Below are 15,986 nucleotides of genomic sequence, written 5' to 3' on the forward strand. Positions count from 1 at the left end.
TTTTTTTTTTTTGCAATTCATCTCTCCTGAAGAGGAGGGGGGGGGAATCAAGCCGTGACCACAGGAAGTGTACTGGAAGAACTGGGCAGAGCCTCCATCAGTTCAGCCATCTCCTGCACTGGAAGAAACGACGACAATATCAAATGTTTACGGGGTAGCACACAGACAAATATCTCTATGGTGAGGTGTTCACCTGTGGTCAGGTCAATGAAGGACTCTGTTTCTAGAGGCACAGCAATGCCCATGGCCCTCCTGATCCCATACACGCTGCTCACATCACAGGGCGCCACCTGACTGGTCATTCCTGCCAAGTTCTCCGTCACTTTCTCAGCTGTCATCAGAGCATCAAATGCCGACATCAGCCATTTTGGAACAGTAGTAACACATTACTGGATGAATGGAGAATTCAGCGGTAGTACGAAGCCCCCAACAATCAAAGTAAAGGATGAAGAATTGAACCCTCTGAAGCGGAATCAGGAGCCACATCCGAGTGTGTTTGACTGGCTGAAGAACGTTTTACTGGTTTACAAGCTTGAGCGAAGAACCAGAGGAGACCACATCCTGAGAGGCTCTTACCCAGCTCCAGCTCCTTCTCAGTTGGGGCCAGCAGGCAAATCATGTTAGGAGGCTGCTTAGTGCTCAAACGCTCCTTCTGTGCTTCCTGCAAGTCATGCAGGAGCCTTGTAGTCTCATCCAATTTCTGTTGGACACGCAAAGCATCTGTGACAGAGAAATATGACACAGGTGGGTTAATGTTTCCTCCGGTTACCTCACATTGACCCCCCCGTCCTTGGTTGCACATGTGGAACACAATGCATTCATTCATTCTCCTCCCTGCATGAACTCGGCCTCTGTTCATCCGAGTGGTGAGCAGAGAACAAATGTCAGCAGGATGAATTTAAAAGCTGGTGAGTGAAAGACTCAAAAGCTCTAAATGAGGGACTTGTTTTTGTTTAGGTTCATGTTAATGGCAAGAGAATTCATTGCAAATTTATGCTTTTTCTTCCTTGGTGAAAATAAGTTATTATGATAATTTTCCAATCTTTTTACCCCCTGAGAGCTCATCAGCCATCTGCAGGCCTGCGGTGAATGGCAGGAAGTCAATGCTGTTGCAGCTGGAATCCTCGGGCTCGCCTACCTACGAAAGATGAGAGGAGAAAACATCTTCAGCTGGATTAGAGGAAACACATTCCATGCAAGACAGAGGATGCATCCAGGCATCATCAAGGCCTTTTGAAGCCCCTTTAGTCACACAGCTTCTTTGCTCCAACCAAACTCGAGCTGCAACACCCGAGCAGGAGATGAGAGTCGACTGGAGCATAGCCAAGAACAGCAAATAGTAACCCGGGACAGACGGTTCCTGTGTGTCTAACAGAGGGGGCTGCACTCGACTATGTCGGTTTCTTCTGCTCGTCTGAGGAGCAATTCAGCTGTGCAGCCTGCAGGCCCCGAAAAGGAAAACACACGGGCCTCCTACATTCTTCAGCGGCTAATGTCGGCTGAGTAGCACAGCAGCGTCTCAATGGGATGTGATCTTTATGTGTGGAAGTGGTGCAGTGAAAGGAAGACCTCTGTTATATGTTGATACAGGTGGGTGGTGTCAGGTCATCTATAATGGCTGATAAAATAGAGCATCCATATAGGAGGCGTCCTGAAGGCCAACAAGCACCACAGCTGCAGGGGTGTTTCTGAACGTAGCATCCAGCTAATAAACGACGTGAAAACGCACGTCCTCCGGTTGTGTTTAATGTTAATAAAACACAGAATTGTACAATTTTACCTCTTTGTCCTTCTTGGCCTCCTGTGAGTTTCTCTCCTCCACCTGTTGCTTAAATGACAGGAAAAAAAGGAAAGTTTAAAACCTTTTTTTATCTCCAGTGGTTCCAGCTTGAGTTGTTTTTGTGGTTGTCACACTGCATTTGCTCACTGGCTCTGTCTCCTGCAGGGTCTTGGAGTGTTCTCCGTTCGTCAGAGCATCTAGAAGATTGTCAGCCAGTTTGTACACATACTCGTCCGACTTGGCCAGGAACTCCGGCAGGCTGTCCATCACACAGACCATAAACACATCACTGATAGAGTCCAATCAGGTCAGGATAAGCTTCAAGCCACTGCTGGGGACTGCCCTTCCCCAGGACAGCGGCCCTAGATGTCAGTTAAACATCTGGAGAGCAGTCAGCCAGGAATGTCCTGTGAGGTCACCAAACCCGGGATTGCGCCTGCACATACCTGTCTGAGCCCTGCAGACTGGATTTGTCTCCGAAAGCAGAATAGATCAGGTCAGACTCCTCCTTGCTGACGTTTCCAAAGTTGGAGTCGTAGGTGGGTGCGTAGGAGGTATAGGGCCCATAGTTGATGTAGGATACTGTAGGAAAGGTTATCATCAGCTCTTTAGTGTTCAGGGAATCTCATCTCTTCCCGTGTGGAGGAGGGCTCATGATTGTGGCTCTACTATTAACATGCAGAAATAGAAACCTGGGCGGTATTTTACCCAGAGAAATTTGGTTCCTCTTGTCCTCCCTGAAGCCCTGTAGGGTGTTCACACCGCTCTGCAGTCGGCTGGACATCATTCCCAGTTTGACAGGACAGTAGCCCACATCTGTTGGAGGAAAGTTTAGTTCCTTCTTCATTTTATCAAGTGTAAAATCAAACAAGTCGGTTTTATAATTGATGAACCACTTCATGACTGAAGTATTACATGCTGAAAATAATGTCATGGACACTTGCGTCCTCAAAGCTGAGGAATTAAGAACAGAGAAGGAAAAGAAACCAACGAAAGAGCTGCCAGATGTGGCTCTGCTCCCAGGATGTCACATGACCAGTGCACTAGGGGGTAAAGGGGCACATTTAAATGTAAATTCATTTATGTAACCAGTAAATTCTGTTTTTATGGGCTGTAGTGTTTAGACCAGCGGCAGCACGAAGTCAGTAGGTCACGAGACCTTTGCCTCTTCATAAAACCAAGCGTTTACTGCAGCCGTGTTGTACTTGGAACTCTGCAGTACTGAAAACTCGCTAGCCGTCAACTTCCATTCTACTTTCACTGCAGTGAGTATCGATAATTCTTTTTGAAAATTGTTTTATACACCAAGGTGAAGTTTCATGAAAAAGGAATGCACAGCCTTTAAAAGCTTGCAGACGCAGCAGACAGCAGGATGTTTTAGCTGGATTCTGCGGAAATTACTCAACAGTTTAATCAAATGATGATATAAAGTTGTCCAAAGAACAGCCCGTTAAAGTTCAGCAGGTCTAGGGTTGTTCTGTGTAGGAGGGGGAGGTGTTCACTCATAATGGTCATAATGGTTACAGCGGCCTGCCATGGGTCAACTTACCCCCGACGGCTGGATCTGCAGGGTTGACGATTGCCAGAGTCGTGGATCCATCAGATCTCCGCCTTGCAAACTCCAACTACACAAACAACACATCAAACACTAATTAATCTCCAAATTTATACTAATCTAGAAATGTAATGTTAAAAAAAGAACATATCACAACTATGAACAAACATTTGCACAAAACAGAAGATAACAAATCCTATTTAAAGGAGCTCCCTGGTGTTGAATATACAAGATCGTTTTACTTAAAAAGACGATCATCTCGGCTGAAGCCTCTCTTTTCATGTTTGACAGAAAAGAAATGAGCAGATCTGAAATCACTGAACAAACTTAGCCTCACGTCACACTGCAGAAGTCTGTTGGACAGTTTTCCTCCAGACTCTTCGATGACCTTGTGGATTTCCTCCAGCTCTTTCTCTGCTTTTGCCACTTCGTCCTTGGAGTCCTTCTCCTGTCTGCAAGAAGAACATACTGTAACTGTGCAGATGAGAATAAAATGCTTCACACTGCAGCAAAATGACATCAGGGTAGAGAAGCAACACTTGAGATCCAATGCCTACATTGTCTAGGTAATCCAAGTAATCTACCTGGAAGCATTTTGACGTCATTAAACCTCACAGACATTATAAAGAGGGTGTCTTCTGTTGTCTTACTGAAGGTAAAACAGTAGTTAGGCAGAAACAAAGCAGGAAAGGCTTGTCAACACTTCCTCTGACACTGACTCATAAGTGACGCCTGACTATAATTGCCCACTCCTGCATCATCACAGCTACAAGAGTAAGCAGGCCCCAACATGAAGAGAGGCAGCCCCCACAATCACTGGGTCAAGATGAGCCAGGCTGCTGCGCTCGGTAACTAGCACTAAAATGGCATGTAATTCAGCCCGTTAAAGGACCTGGGGGTGCTGGGTGTCTGGGAGCTCTCGCTGCTGTCTGTGATTGATGATCTCTCATGCTTTTGGTCCACACCGGAGCCTCCTTGTTCCTCAGACTTTGTTGGCTGTGTAGTGGAGTTGTCCAGTCCAGACATGAACATTATGCTCTGCTTTAAGCTCTCCAGCCTCTCCTGTTGGGAACAAACGTTAATGTAGCAAAAATGCCGATGACACTGTGTAGGTATCTGCTGCCCCCTAGTGTTTCATCACAGGAAAGAAATAAACTCATTCCTTAAACCCCAGACTTTAGTTCCCGGTAGTTTACTTTGCTTGAGGTTGAAAAATTACAGATACAAAATCTGTGATTGTGCGGGAAGAAGAGCCGATACAGAGCATGAATTTGTTTTCAGTGCATACCTGGCTCAAGATTTTCATTCCAGAGTGTAAGAGTTTTCGAGCTGCTTTGTGGTAAATAGTATCAGGCTTGTTGTAAATCATGGCATTCTCACACATTATCTTGAAATCCACCTGGATAAAACCCACATAACATAATGCAATAAATTTAAAAAAATAATAATTCAATAAAAGTAAAACAGCCCTGGATATGGCTTCATCAAAGTCAAGAAAAAACTAAGGGTGGTTTATTTTGTGTAATAATTAAGCAAGTACCTTTAGCTCATCCAAACACTGGTAACACTCTTTCTTCACTTTATCTTTCATAGTACTGAAATCCATAGGCCGTTTGATAATTGAAGAGTAGCCAGGGGCAACGAGGTCCGTCACTGGAAATGAAAAGAAAGCACTTGGATCCTTCCTACAGAGAAAAAAACACAGACTTTAATCAATGCAACAGGTAATGATTTATTGACAAATAAAGTTCAAGGTTAATAATGTCAAAACAAGTGCTGGAATTATTTAATTACATGCACAAAGAAAAGTCACAAGTAGACAACTATCTACTCATCTATTCATTTTCTAAACAGGCAACTATGTCAAATAAAAAACCTGCACCTTTGGAGCTGCCTGATGAGCTGATTTAAAGCTTCCTGGAGAGGAGTCTGTTCCTTTTCTGCAAACAAAATTAATGGATATCAGGTCTGGATTGTGAAATTAAAACAAGAGCATGCAATCAACAAAAAAGGGAATAACTTACTTTCCAGTTTATCCAGCTCCGAACGGATCGGTGTCCTGCACTGTTCTCCATCATCCTCTCCATCTGCGTCCTGTCCTTTCCTCTTCTTTGTCATCTGAACAGAAACATTAACGGATGCATTTCATATGATTCTCCACATTTTCTTGTTCAACATTTGGGGAGAATCTTAAAAAAAATGGCATTACTTTTTTCTTTCCTCTGTCATCAACGGGGGACCCCAAATTTCTCTCCTTATCTTTCTTCTTTTTCTTCTTCTTTTCCTTGGGTTTGTCCAGCTCCGCTGATTGCTCATCGTAAAACGTGTCTCGACTAGAACTTCCCGTTGTCACCTCGTTTCCAGACACTTTTAACACCAGTTTTAATGGTCTCTCGCCATAGTCTGTCATTACCCGGAGAAGACAACATGCTAATACACCGATGACACAAGCTACAAGCTAATCGCTAACGTAGCACGTAAAAAATTACTACACGCTAACAATTTAAACTTAACCGTAAAGTTAAACGCTGACTTGAAAATGAAAAAGAAAATATTTGCAGTTTCTTGTGCAGTAAAACACATAGAATATGGTTACATTTAAACCAGTAATTCTGTCAGCAATTGCACAGTCCGCGCATTAAATTTATAGTTGTACTTACATCGCAAAAACCGGACATATCTTAGTTGCAAAATGAAACAATAAAATATAATATCTGTTGGTGAGATACCTTCATATCCGTGTTTTTCCGATTTGTGTTTCTTGTGCTTCTTGCCCATTGTTTGTGTTTTGAACAGGCACCGACCTGGTGCCCCTCGTTAACCCAACGGAAACTCAGGAGAGCGAGTTCTGCCTCTACTGCCCCCTGCCGCTTTGGCGGAAATAACGCACGATGGTGCGTTTACGTTTATAGTCGGAAGGGGGCAGACTGGCCCCAAGAATTAAGTATAATATTCGCTTCAGTTTGGTTTGCAATGCATTCCGTAATATTGATCTGTTTTTGTTTTCAAAATAGTTGTGGTAATGTATACACACAGATGTTAATTAAATGTATTTATGTAAAATAGAAGAGAAAAGGAACGGTGTGTGTGTGTGTGTGTGTGTGTGTGTGTGTGTGTGTGTGTGTGTGTGTGTGTATCACTTGGACTTGCACTGATTGTTGAATATTCTGATTAATCTCCAACGGGAGGATGACCTGTAGGACACTACAGAACCTCTGCCTGGAGTTGTTCTGCTGTAAATCTGCACATATTAGACAGGCTGATGAATGACAGATGTTTTATTCATGCAGAAAACATAATGTGCAGTCTCTGAAACACCTTCCAGGTTTTACGAAGAGGATAAAAAGATGTTGGCGGAATGTTTGACAAGAATGAAGAGTGACCATTTCATCCATTCCTCTTGTGAGATGAAAAGGTGATCCTGACAGTCTGCTGTTATTTTTTGTCTCCTAACGAAGCCATTTCCAACACATGATCTGTCACATGGGAAGAAATAGCTCCGCTATTGTCTCCAGCAGTAAAATCCATCCTCCTATACAACCCTCTGCATGTCACGCATGTCTCTGTCAGTCACTCAGCATAAGAAAAATTAGGTCTATGTTCATGATATAGAAAAGCTTGTCAGGTCAAAATCCTTACATGATTTTAATTAAAGTTCAAATAAAAGTGTCTTTAAAGCTAAAGCATTGATGGAAATGCCCCAGGCCTCATGACGGCAGGGCAAGGATGTGTGCCAGCTGTTTGCAGCCCCTCAGAGGCCACGGGATCCATCGGCTTTGCTCCAGTTGTGGAGCTGCACACGTGTTGGAAGTCTGCAGCTTAAAAGGAGATCAGTTACACCAAACAGGGTTAACAAATGGCAGATGTTGTGAATTTCATTATTTTCTGTCGCAACAGAGTGGATAAAGGGGGCTCGAGATTGTTTCCACATGAAAGTGGCACCCCAGCAGAACTGTAGGAGCCAGGTTCAAGGCCCTGGTCTGGATGAAACTGGCTCGTTTTGTGTCTGGATGGCAGAGGAACACCTGCAAGCATAAAAAGGCTGACCTTCAGCAGTTCAGTGGTGTTGCACAGAACCAGCAGTGGAGTCAAAAATGTGTTTAGATGTGACCAAACAAGAACTACTGATGTAATTTAATAATGGGTTTGACCTCTGACCTACACAAGACTGTCCTTTATCCACGCGTCCACACTGATTTATTTTAAAACTGTGTGTGCAAAGATGAAAAACACCAAAAGTGAAGGAGATACATCTCTATTGTGAGCACATCATAAAACTTCAGTTATCATGCTTCTTTGACAAATGCAGTTAGCAGATAAAGATTCAGAGCATTTGCCAACGTTTTGGCCTTTGTCCTGCTGGGAATGTTGCATTTTATAGACTGATGCTTTTGGTCCCTTTCAGTCATAATATACACTAAAATGTCACAATATGCTTGTGATAAATGTGATAAAAACTGCAAATGTCAAAATAATCACTGCGCTCAAAAGTCGCAATGAATCCATTTTTCCAGACTGCGTGATGTGTTGTCATTCTCTCTACATGCTTGTCACAGCTTGGAATTCCAAGAACACAGCGCAGCCCTTCCATAAGGCTTTAGAAGTGGGTCCAGTCACAAACCAGCAAACACTCAGGGAGGGGACCTTAATGGTGACGGTGTGGTGGGCTTTAGTGATGGGTCAGCATAAGGATTCAATCCAGGACAAAGAGTAAAACAGCTCTTTCAAAAATAATGACACCAACTTCAAAGGTAGCATCGAATGCATATCATTAACCCACCGCTTTAGCAGAAGTGGAATTAGAATTACTCCCCTCAGAAGATTGCCCATACATGACAGATGAAATGTTTGAGGTCATTAAACTTCCAGTGTGATGTAGAAGATGTGGAAGAGGTAGAAGATGTGGAAGTGTGCCAGACAGACTTCAGAGAAGAAGCCCCTCATTCTTCTCTCCATCCTGCCACAGAAGCATCCTTCACAATCACTCGTTCCTGACACACTTTGACCAGTAATCACTTGTCTTGTGTCCTTTAATTAGTCCTTTTCCCTACTAATCACTAATGACCCAGATGGTATTTTTTAAGGTGATTGTAAATCATAAGTCAGGGTTTCAGTGTAAACATGTTGAGCCGACAGAGCAGCTTTTATTCAAGTCATCTATTAAAGTGTCGACATTAAAATGTGCCTCTCCCAACAGTCAGCAGCAGTCTTCCCTGTTCTAATGCATATTTAATTGGGCTCCCTTAATGTTTTTGTAGTTAACGTCATCCTCTGCTTTAAGGTAGCTAATGTATTATTCTGTTTTCTAACTCTTCATTATAATACAAGACACTTTTTAAGGAGGCCAACGTGATGTGTGGCTCGACAGAGGGAGACGTCTGTTTGTGCTCAATGACAAAGCGCGCACATCAAAATACCAGCGTGCCTCATAAAGCCAGAGTGTCTGTGAGTTCTGAGCTGGGTGGGGGTGTTGGGCTGTGTGGACCACTGAGTTCTGTCAATCTGAACCTTTATTCCACCAGAACCTCTGAGAAAAGCATTCCTGCAGCGAGAAACATCCAGAGGCCGGAAACACGCCTGCAAGCGTGGCGACGATCTGTTAGATCATTAACCCTTTGAAAGGTTTATACAAACTGAAAAAACAGCCACTGGGAAACAGTCTTTGCCAGCTCAATGGGAATTTCTCATCCCAACACAAGGAAAGGCACTATTTGATATGGAAATACGCTCCCCACCCCCAAAAACAGAGTATCCCCTCCATCCCTCTTCTAAAACCTTCATAAACGGGCAGCGATGAAACTAGACCGGTGACTGTCAGGTAGTAGAAGGTTGGAAGGTTTGATGCTCTTCTGAAGCTTCTGAGAGTGACGGCGAGCTAAAACACTGGCTCTAATCTGTAATCTGTCACAGCCCTTTGTTTTTCCATCAACTTGGGAAAAAAAATAGAAAAATCTGCTGCCAGTTATATTCACAATAGAAAAACCACCAGAGCTGAGGTCAGTGGGTATCAATGAAGGAGTATCAGACTTTCTATTCCAATTCTGCCTCCATCCTGCCCTCCCTGCAGCTGGAGCTGTACCTCCATTGCCATGTTACAATGCAGAATCGAGTTCTAACAATGGAAGAATCAGTCAGACATGCTGCAGAATGAAAGAGAAAGAGCTGACATTCCAAAGTGAAGCCTCAGCATGGTAAATTACATGTGGCCAAAATCTTCAGCCGTGACGTCAATTACTGATTTAAGTTAAGAAAAGTAGATCAGAGAGGCTCATTAGGGAAGGACAGCAGCTCTGAATAATCTAGTCCACAACTGTCTTGATGAATAATTGGGTGTAAACTCAAACCTCAAGCCTGGTTGTGGCAGGTTGTTTGAAAGATGAGTTTAGCGTGAAGCAAACAAAACTCACATCCTCCTAAGCTGATGAACAATAAAGTCCTCCCCACTGTTTCAGCATAAAAAGACCTACACGGCTGTGATTTGCAGAGCCTCGGAGAAGTGGAGGGATAGCAGAGATCGCTGTGAGGGGACAGGGATAATTGTGCCATTTAGAGACCGGTGCCCACAGGTATGAGTGATTACGAAGGCCCATTATCCTCCCCCTTCTGTGGGCTCGTGTGCTGCAGAGGCCAGTGTCTCAGATGGCTGCCAGCAACAGATTACAAAGGTGTGGCTTCCACACGACATCCGAATGTGACACATAAAAGACAAAAAATGTGGATCAACAGAGGGTGTCTCAGCCCCCATTCCGCTACTTTGCCGTCAATCTGACAGATGGCATGGGCCTGTCTGAGGCCTTGGCAATGAGGAGTGCAGCGGCTTCAAAGGCCCTCTGTAATCTGCAGAAACATCACAGCCTGGGAGAAAGTGACTGTCTCCCAGACACCCGCCCTACTAAGAGGATGAGTGAGGCGCTAATGAAAGGCAGATAAAGGGATTGCCGGCACAGACAGAACCTCATGAAAAAAGAAAAAAAAAACATCAGGTAGAGCGGATTTTGCGCTTTTTCCACCCCTCCACCCCCCACCTTCCTTTTTTCTTTTAAGGAATTGAGAGATAAATGATCTCGTCGGTCTGTTTGTGTTGCCAGCAAAACACAAATAAAGACTTTTTTCAAAGCTTTCCTCCCCCATTGAGTGTGACTCTATTCAGTCCAAATGGTCAATGCTGAGTGTGGGGTAAAGTTAGTGAAGATGTTGGAGGGATGGAGATTGTGCTTTTTTTGTTGGAAATGTCAGCAGTTCCTTGTGTTTTCCAGGCTTTGATGTGTCAGTCAGGCCGGCGCTCGCTGACAGCCGCCGTATTAATCAGACCGGCTCAGTTCTTTGTCACACTTTGCCACATTCATTTCTGGCCCAGGAAGGAGCCACATCCCTTCATTTGGACTAATCAATTCTTGCTTTTTGGCGACATCCCTGTGTGTTTGCAGGTTCACATCTCAGTCTGGGCATCACAGACGCCTGATGGGACCAATCTCTGTGTTGCAATATGTCCTAGGAAACAGTGGGGGGAGCAGAAGCTTTACTGCAGCCGAAAGGTCGCAATATGTTCAGTGACAAACAGTTAATAATCATCATGTGGGTCATGTGGTCTCAATTCTGGTCGCAGTAGAATTTTTCTACACAAAGCAGCCACAAAGTTAAGGAGAATGGAGACAACCCAGAAGTCCCAGATGGCACCTTCTCAGAGCTGCACCCAACATGGACGCATCAGTGGAGCGAGGAGGCATCACTCTGCAGATCCTCCCTCAGCCTGTGCTGGGGGATTTGTTAGCTGGTCTTAGACTAGTCAAGCTAGTCTGCACTTCAACACTTTTCTTTTCCTGATCCTGACAGACCGCTGGTCTGTGTCGGACTCTCAACGCTGGAAATGCCCCGTGTTTTCAGCCAGGTTTATTTAAACAGTCTTTTTCACTGGTAACATGATTTTCACTTTAAACAAGAGGCTCGTTTACATCATCCAGTTAAAGTCTAATATAGGCTCTATAGGTTTGGGACATGGCCAGATACTAAAGTTATTGAGCACCATGCATGATATTGTTGTATTAGTATAATATTAGTTGTGATGTCTAGGGAGGATGCATGTTTACCCCGTCTATCATGTCAGCCTTCCTCTGCTCTCCTATGAGTCTTTTTCTTGGTAACAGCTGTGGCAATTAATAGGATCCTGACTCTGTCAGGACTGAATCCTCTTAGAGGAAAATCTTTCTGATGCTGCTGCTTGGTACAGTTGAGTGACAGGAGATGTCATTTCTTTTGAGAGAGTGTGTTTGCTATGTTTGATGTTCATAAAACCTATGAACAGTTGATGTTTAATTTCATACTGATTAGCAAAAGCTGACAGGAGTGTCCATCTCTGAGAAAACCACTTTTTAGCATCATATTTTAATTTAAAAAAAAACCCCAAACAATGTCATTAGGTTAATAAGTGGCTGTCAAAGCTTGTGGGTAGCATCATTCACTGTTGAAAGTGATGATATGGGTCTTTCCCAGCAGTCACTGGGTGAGAGGGAGTAACAGACCCTGACCAGTTTACCAGTCTATCACAGTACACACGCCATCCATTTAAAGCCTCCATTTAGGCTTTTGTGCATGTTGTGGTCGTCTCATTAATGTCGGTGGTAATTTGTCCATATAACATATGTCAAACTACTCTGGGAAAAAAAAACATTTTATATTTACATGCTATGGTTTCTGTGTGTTAGCGGCTGTTTCCTTTTTAGCCCGTTCAGACTTCTGTCCCCACACTCAGCAGGAGATGCAAACCCTGCCCAAGAGTCGTATAATTAGCTGGAGTTAATTAAAAGACAAGTTAAAAAGAAAGGCAGAGAAAAAATTAAACAGGCTTGTAAAATAATCTTCAGATATTCTCGTGTCAATCTGTACTCAATCCACAAGACTGACAAAGTGAAAACAAATGTAACATATGTTTTTGGATGCAGTATTTTCTAGACACACCTTTGGCAACACCTACAGCCTCCGGTCTTCTTGGCTGTGTTCCATAAGCTTTGTATACCTGAATTTAGGGAGTGGCAAACATTCTTCTCTGAAGATCCTCTCAAGCTGTGTCAGCTTGGACCGTGAATAGACAGACAGTTTCAGGGTTCTGCACAGATGTTTGATTGGGTTCAGGTCAGAGGTCAAATTGGGCCACTTAGAGACATTCAGAGTTGTTGGAAAGTGAACTGTTGAACCGTTTCTTAAACTTGAGTCTTCCTGTCCCCTGGACACTCCTGCATTGTCAGCTATGCGCTTAAGTAGACACGTGTGTGTTTGTTTCTTCGGTGAATCAATCGCTGATCAAGAGAGAGTTCAGAGCGAAGGTTCAAGAGTCATATAGGGATCTGAACGCTTGTGTCAAAGTCTTTTCTGTTCATTTAACTTGTAAAATTCTATTCTCAGCCTTTCAGTTTGTAGTTGGTAAGGAATTTTAAAATAATGTCATTTGTCATGTCTAAACAGAACATTTCTTTCTGCAGCTGGAGGCTCAGCCCTGTAGCTAATTGCCCAGAAGGGACTCAGTGAAATCTTAGCAAGTGTTTAACAGCTAACGCTCAAACACAATGAGTTAAATATATATTCTTTTTATTTTCTCATCATAAATGACTTAATTCTTCTATAGTTTGTTCTCCAATCGTGATGTACAATATCAGAATTAGAACAGAAGTACCGGCTACTGACAAAAAGTGATCTTTTAAACAGAGAGTAATTTATTTTCATCATGAGACACAAACAATGCTGGTGGAAAAAAAACTGTTTTATGATGAGCCACAAATAGGAAAAGACTGGAGCCTGAGGTCATGAATCCCTACAGGGTCATAACTCTCCCTCATCCAAAATGGGAAATAAAGGTGCAGAAATTCTGGCAGGAGTGTAGCTCAGATCCTTCTAGGGTCACTGATTGTTGGCAATTCTATTTGTGGTCTGTCTTTCATGAGTAACAGGCCACCAATGGGTGTGGGTCATCACTTATTCAAACAGACATTCAATGAGACCCAGGTTACCACAATCCAACCTTTTCAGAATATTTTAATCTGATCAAAGTTCTTTACCAACAGTGGAAGATTTCACTGTGCTTGACTGGTCCAGAAAGTGGTGGACTGTTGAAAGAGCAACTTTAACCCCCCATCGATGCTAGAATGTAAGAATCTAAAGACCAGCAAGATCAGAGCAAGTGTTTTCTATAAATGTTGTGTCTCATTGTGTGTCTTCTTTAGTCTCGTTGTGTTTTGTCCTGATGTCACAGCACTCACCTCTGGTCTTTATTGGCTCATTATTGGTCTTTATTTATAACTTTCCAACATACATTTTTCACAAAAGTGTTTGAATACTAAATGTTGAGGTTTTTATTGCCATATTCTGAGCAGCACAATTTTAATGAACGTCATTAAAAAACATTAATTCTCGCGGTCTGCTGCTGCTCGGACCCCTGCGACTGCTTACTGTGATTATATTTACGAACATTTTTTTACATTTCTCTTCTAGCTTAAGCTCCTGGTGAAGGTTTTGGGTGAAGCTGAGCTGAACATCTACATATGTCATTTAAATGATCCCCCCCACCACCAGCAATTAACTGAATTTAGGGTCTTTCAGCAAATGTTAAAAACATAATTACCATCTACATGTTTGGAGGTTTTGAAATCTCTCTGCCAGCTCTTTTGATGAGGCTGCTGCGTTCTTCAGCAGCTCACAAGCAGATGTTGTGGTAAACTGAGCTCTCAAATATTTCAGTCCTGTTTTGAAATTGTTTTCAACGGCAACACTTTGATTCGAAGAAAAAAACGGGGGTTAATGCAATTGACTGTGACAGCGGTACCGTTCAGATCTGTCACTGTCTCAGCCCTTCGCTTGCTCCTCTGTGAAGAACCGCTTTGAGCTACTTCATCTATATGAAGTGCTTCAAGTAGCAAAGGCATATACATTATCTAGTCTCGGGAAAACAAAACGATTATCTGTTACAGGATTTTATCTGATTGTCGTAGCAAGCAAAGATGCTGGAGAGGAGTTCCCCCTCTTATTCTTTATATACTCCAGGAAATTCAATGTTACTTATTTTTAATCCTTCTAGAATGAAGAAGATCCTTGTAATTTTGAGTTTTATGCAGACTAACTCAATTTCAGTTGCAGCACCTTCCAGTGTGGAAGCGACATCCATCACCGTGCTTCTTCAGCAGCGTGGCAGTAAGCAACTATCAGCTTTCTCTCAAATGGCAGTTTCTTTTTGTGGGGGGGGGGGTTAGAACTGCTGCTCCTTCAAAGCAGACTTCTTTATGGAGAAGCAAGCATGACCTTGTTTCCTTGGGAGTAAAAGATAGAGAAAGCTGGAGGGGCTGGGTGATGAAGAGGAGGGGTATGGGAAGGAGGGTGAGGATGGGGGCATAGTGGAAGAGGTGGGGTAACTTCAAAACCCACATCAAAAGGAATAAATAATTGTTTCTGCTGGTTTTGTTGTTGTGATTCGGATCGGCGAAGCAGCAAGTGGCGAGCAGGAAGCTTTGATTTGAGGCAGCCTTCCTGGAGAGGGTTCCTTCCGTCGGCAGCTGAGCTGAGAGAAGCAAGAGCCGCTGATTAAAGTCCTGTTTGTTTTAATCTCCTCTTTTGCCCGAGGGAGGTCCAGAGGGGGGGTGTGTCTGGGGGGTGGATGCTGCTGGGGGCGGTGAATGGCGGGAAGGAGGTGCAGCATCCAGAACAAGACGAGGGGGCAACTGGGGCTGCAGGTGGAAGGGAAACTACCCTGATGCTCACCGCCATCATGGCCCATATCAGTTGGAAGGTTTTAAAAGTTTGTCCTCTTATGTCCCTGTCATTGCTGGGTTTTGGCATAAATCAGTGTTTTTAACTGAGAATAAATTAAAACTGATTCCAACTGTATTAACCCCCCAAAATGATCACCGTTCTAAAGCAGCTTATGTTCAAAACTGTGTAACTATCTGTTACAACATCTAACAGATAAACTACTAAACACACCAACTAGTAACCGTTATTGTGTGTCTTATGTTGGATTTCTTGACATAAAGATTCTCTATTATATTGTTTAAATACATGTGTTATATATACATATAGAACTTTAATTAATAATGCTAATCAGAACCATTATTTGTTTCACAGCTGTTGAGTATATGACAGCTGTTTCTCCACATTCGCAGGAGCTCTATTCCAGTTTACATGTGCAGCTTATGAACGTTCGATGTTCGTAGCACATTATAATAACCAGCCAGTAATGAGCGGTTTGCACTTCATTTGTGTCCGATACTTTTGCTGTTGTCGACGCGTCCGTAGAGTCAACACATAGAAGTAAGCAACAATTTCAGTTAAAATACAAAAGAAAGAATTGGTAAAATCATAATTATCAGTGCAGAATTACCAATTAAACTCCATTGAAGAGCTTAACAGAAGGATAAAAATATAATCAAAGTATAATTAAAGTACATAAATGAATATTGTTGGATATTTAAATATATGTATTGAGTTGTTGGATTATTTGAAGGCTGAAACTTTGAATATTTGTATCATTAAAGCACAAATGGCTACTTATTTCAGCTTTACAATCTTTAGTCTTGGTCAGTGTAACAAGTCTTCTTTAAACCTCTTGATTCCTTTTTTATGAATCATTAACACATTAAGATTGCATACAAATCAAGTTAATTATGTGTT

General features: G+C 42.8%; 1 protein-coding gene across 3 annotated transcripts; it reads right to left on the minus strand.

Annotated features, from left to right (window-relative positions):
• Nucleotides 1-12: 12 nt before the first annotated feature.
• brd7 (bromodomain containing 7) lies at nucleotides 13-6,203 on the minus strand. Of its 3 annotated transcripts, none has more exons than XM_011609687.2 (17): nucleotides 6,065-6,203; nucleotides 5,545-5,738; nucleotides 5,360-5,453; nucleotides 5,218-5,275; nucleotides 4,876-5,020; nucleotides 4,624-4,734; nucleotides 4,228-4,397; nucleotides 3,673-3,787; nucleotides 3,330-3,405; nucleotides 2,489-2,596; nucleotides 2,227-2,362; nucleotides 1,928-2,039; nucleotides 1,781-1,822; nucleotides 1,051-1,138; nucleotides 577-720; nucleotides 194-331; nucleotides 13-118 (listed from the first exon to the last, which is right to left on the minus strand). In XM_011609687.2, the coding sequence occupies exons 1-17, from the start codon at nucleotides 6,111-6,113 to the stop codon at nucleotides 48-50; spliced, it is 1,851 nt and encodes a 616-aa protein (XP_011607989.2). In that variant the 5' UTR covers nucleotides 6,114-6,203; the 3' UTR covers nucleotides 13-47. The 3 variants fall into 3 exon arrangements, with proteins under 3 accessions (XP_011607989.2, XP_003969597.2, XP_029702259.1); XM_003969548.3 differs by having other exon boundaries at nucleotides 1,781-1,828; XM_029846399.1 differs by lacking the exon at nucleotides 6,065-6,203 and having other exon boundaries at nucleotides 1,781-1,828; nucleotides 5,356-5,453; nucleotides 5,545-5,687.
• Nucleotides 6,204-15,986: the final 9,783 nt, after the last annotated feature.

This window comes from Takifugu rubripes, chromosome 13 (assembly GCF_901000725.2).
Source record: "Takifugu rubripes chromosome 13, fTakRub1.2, whole genome shotgun sequence".
Classification (NCBI taxonomy): Eukaryota; Metazoa; Chordata; class Actinopteri; order Tetraodontiformes; family Tetraodontidae; genus Takifugu; species Takifugu rubripes.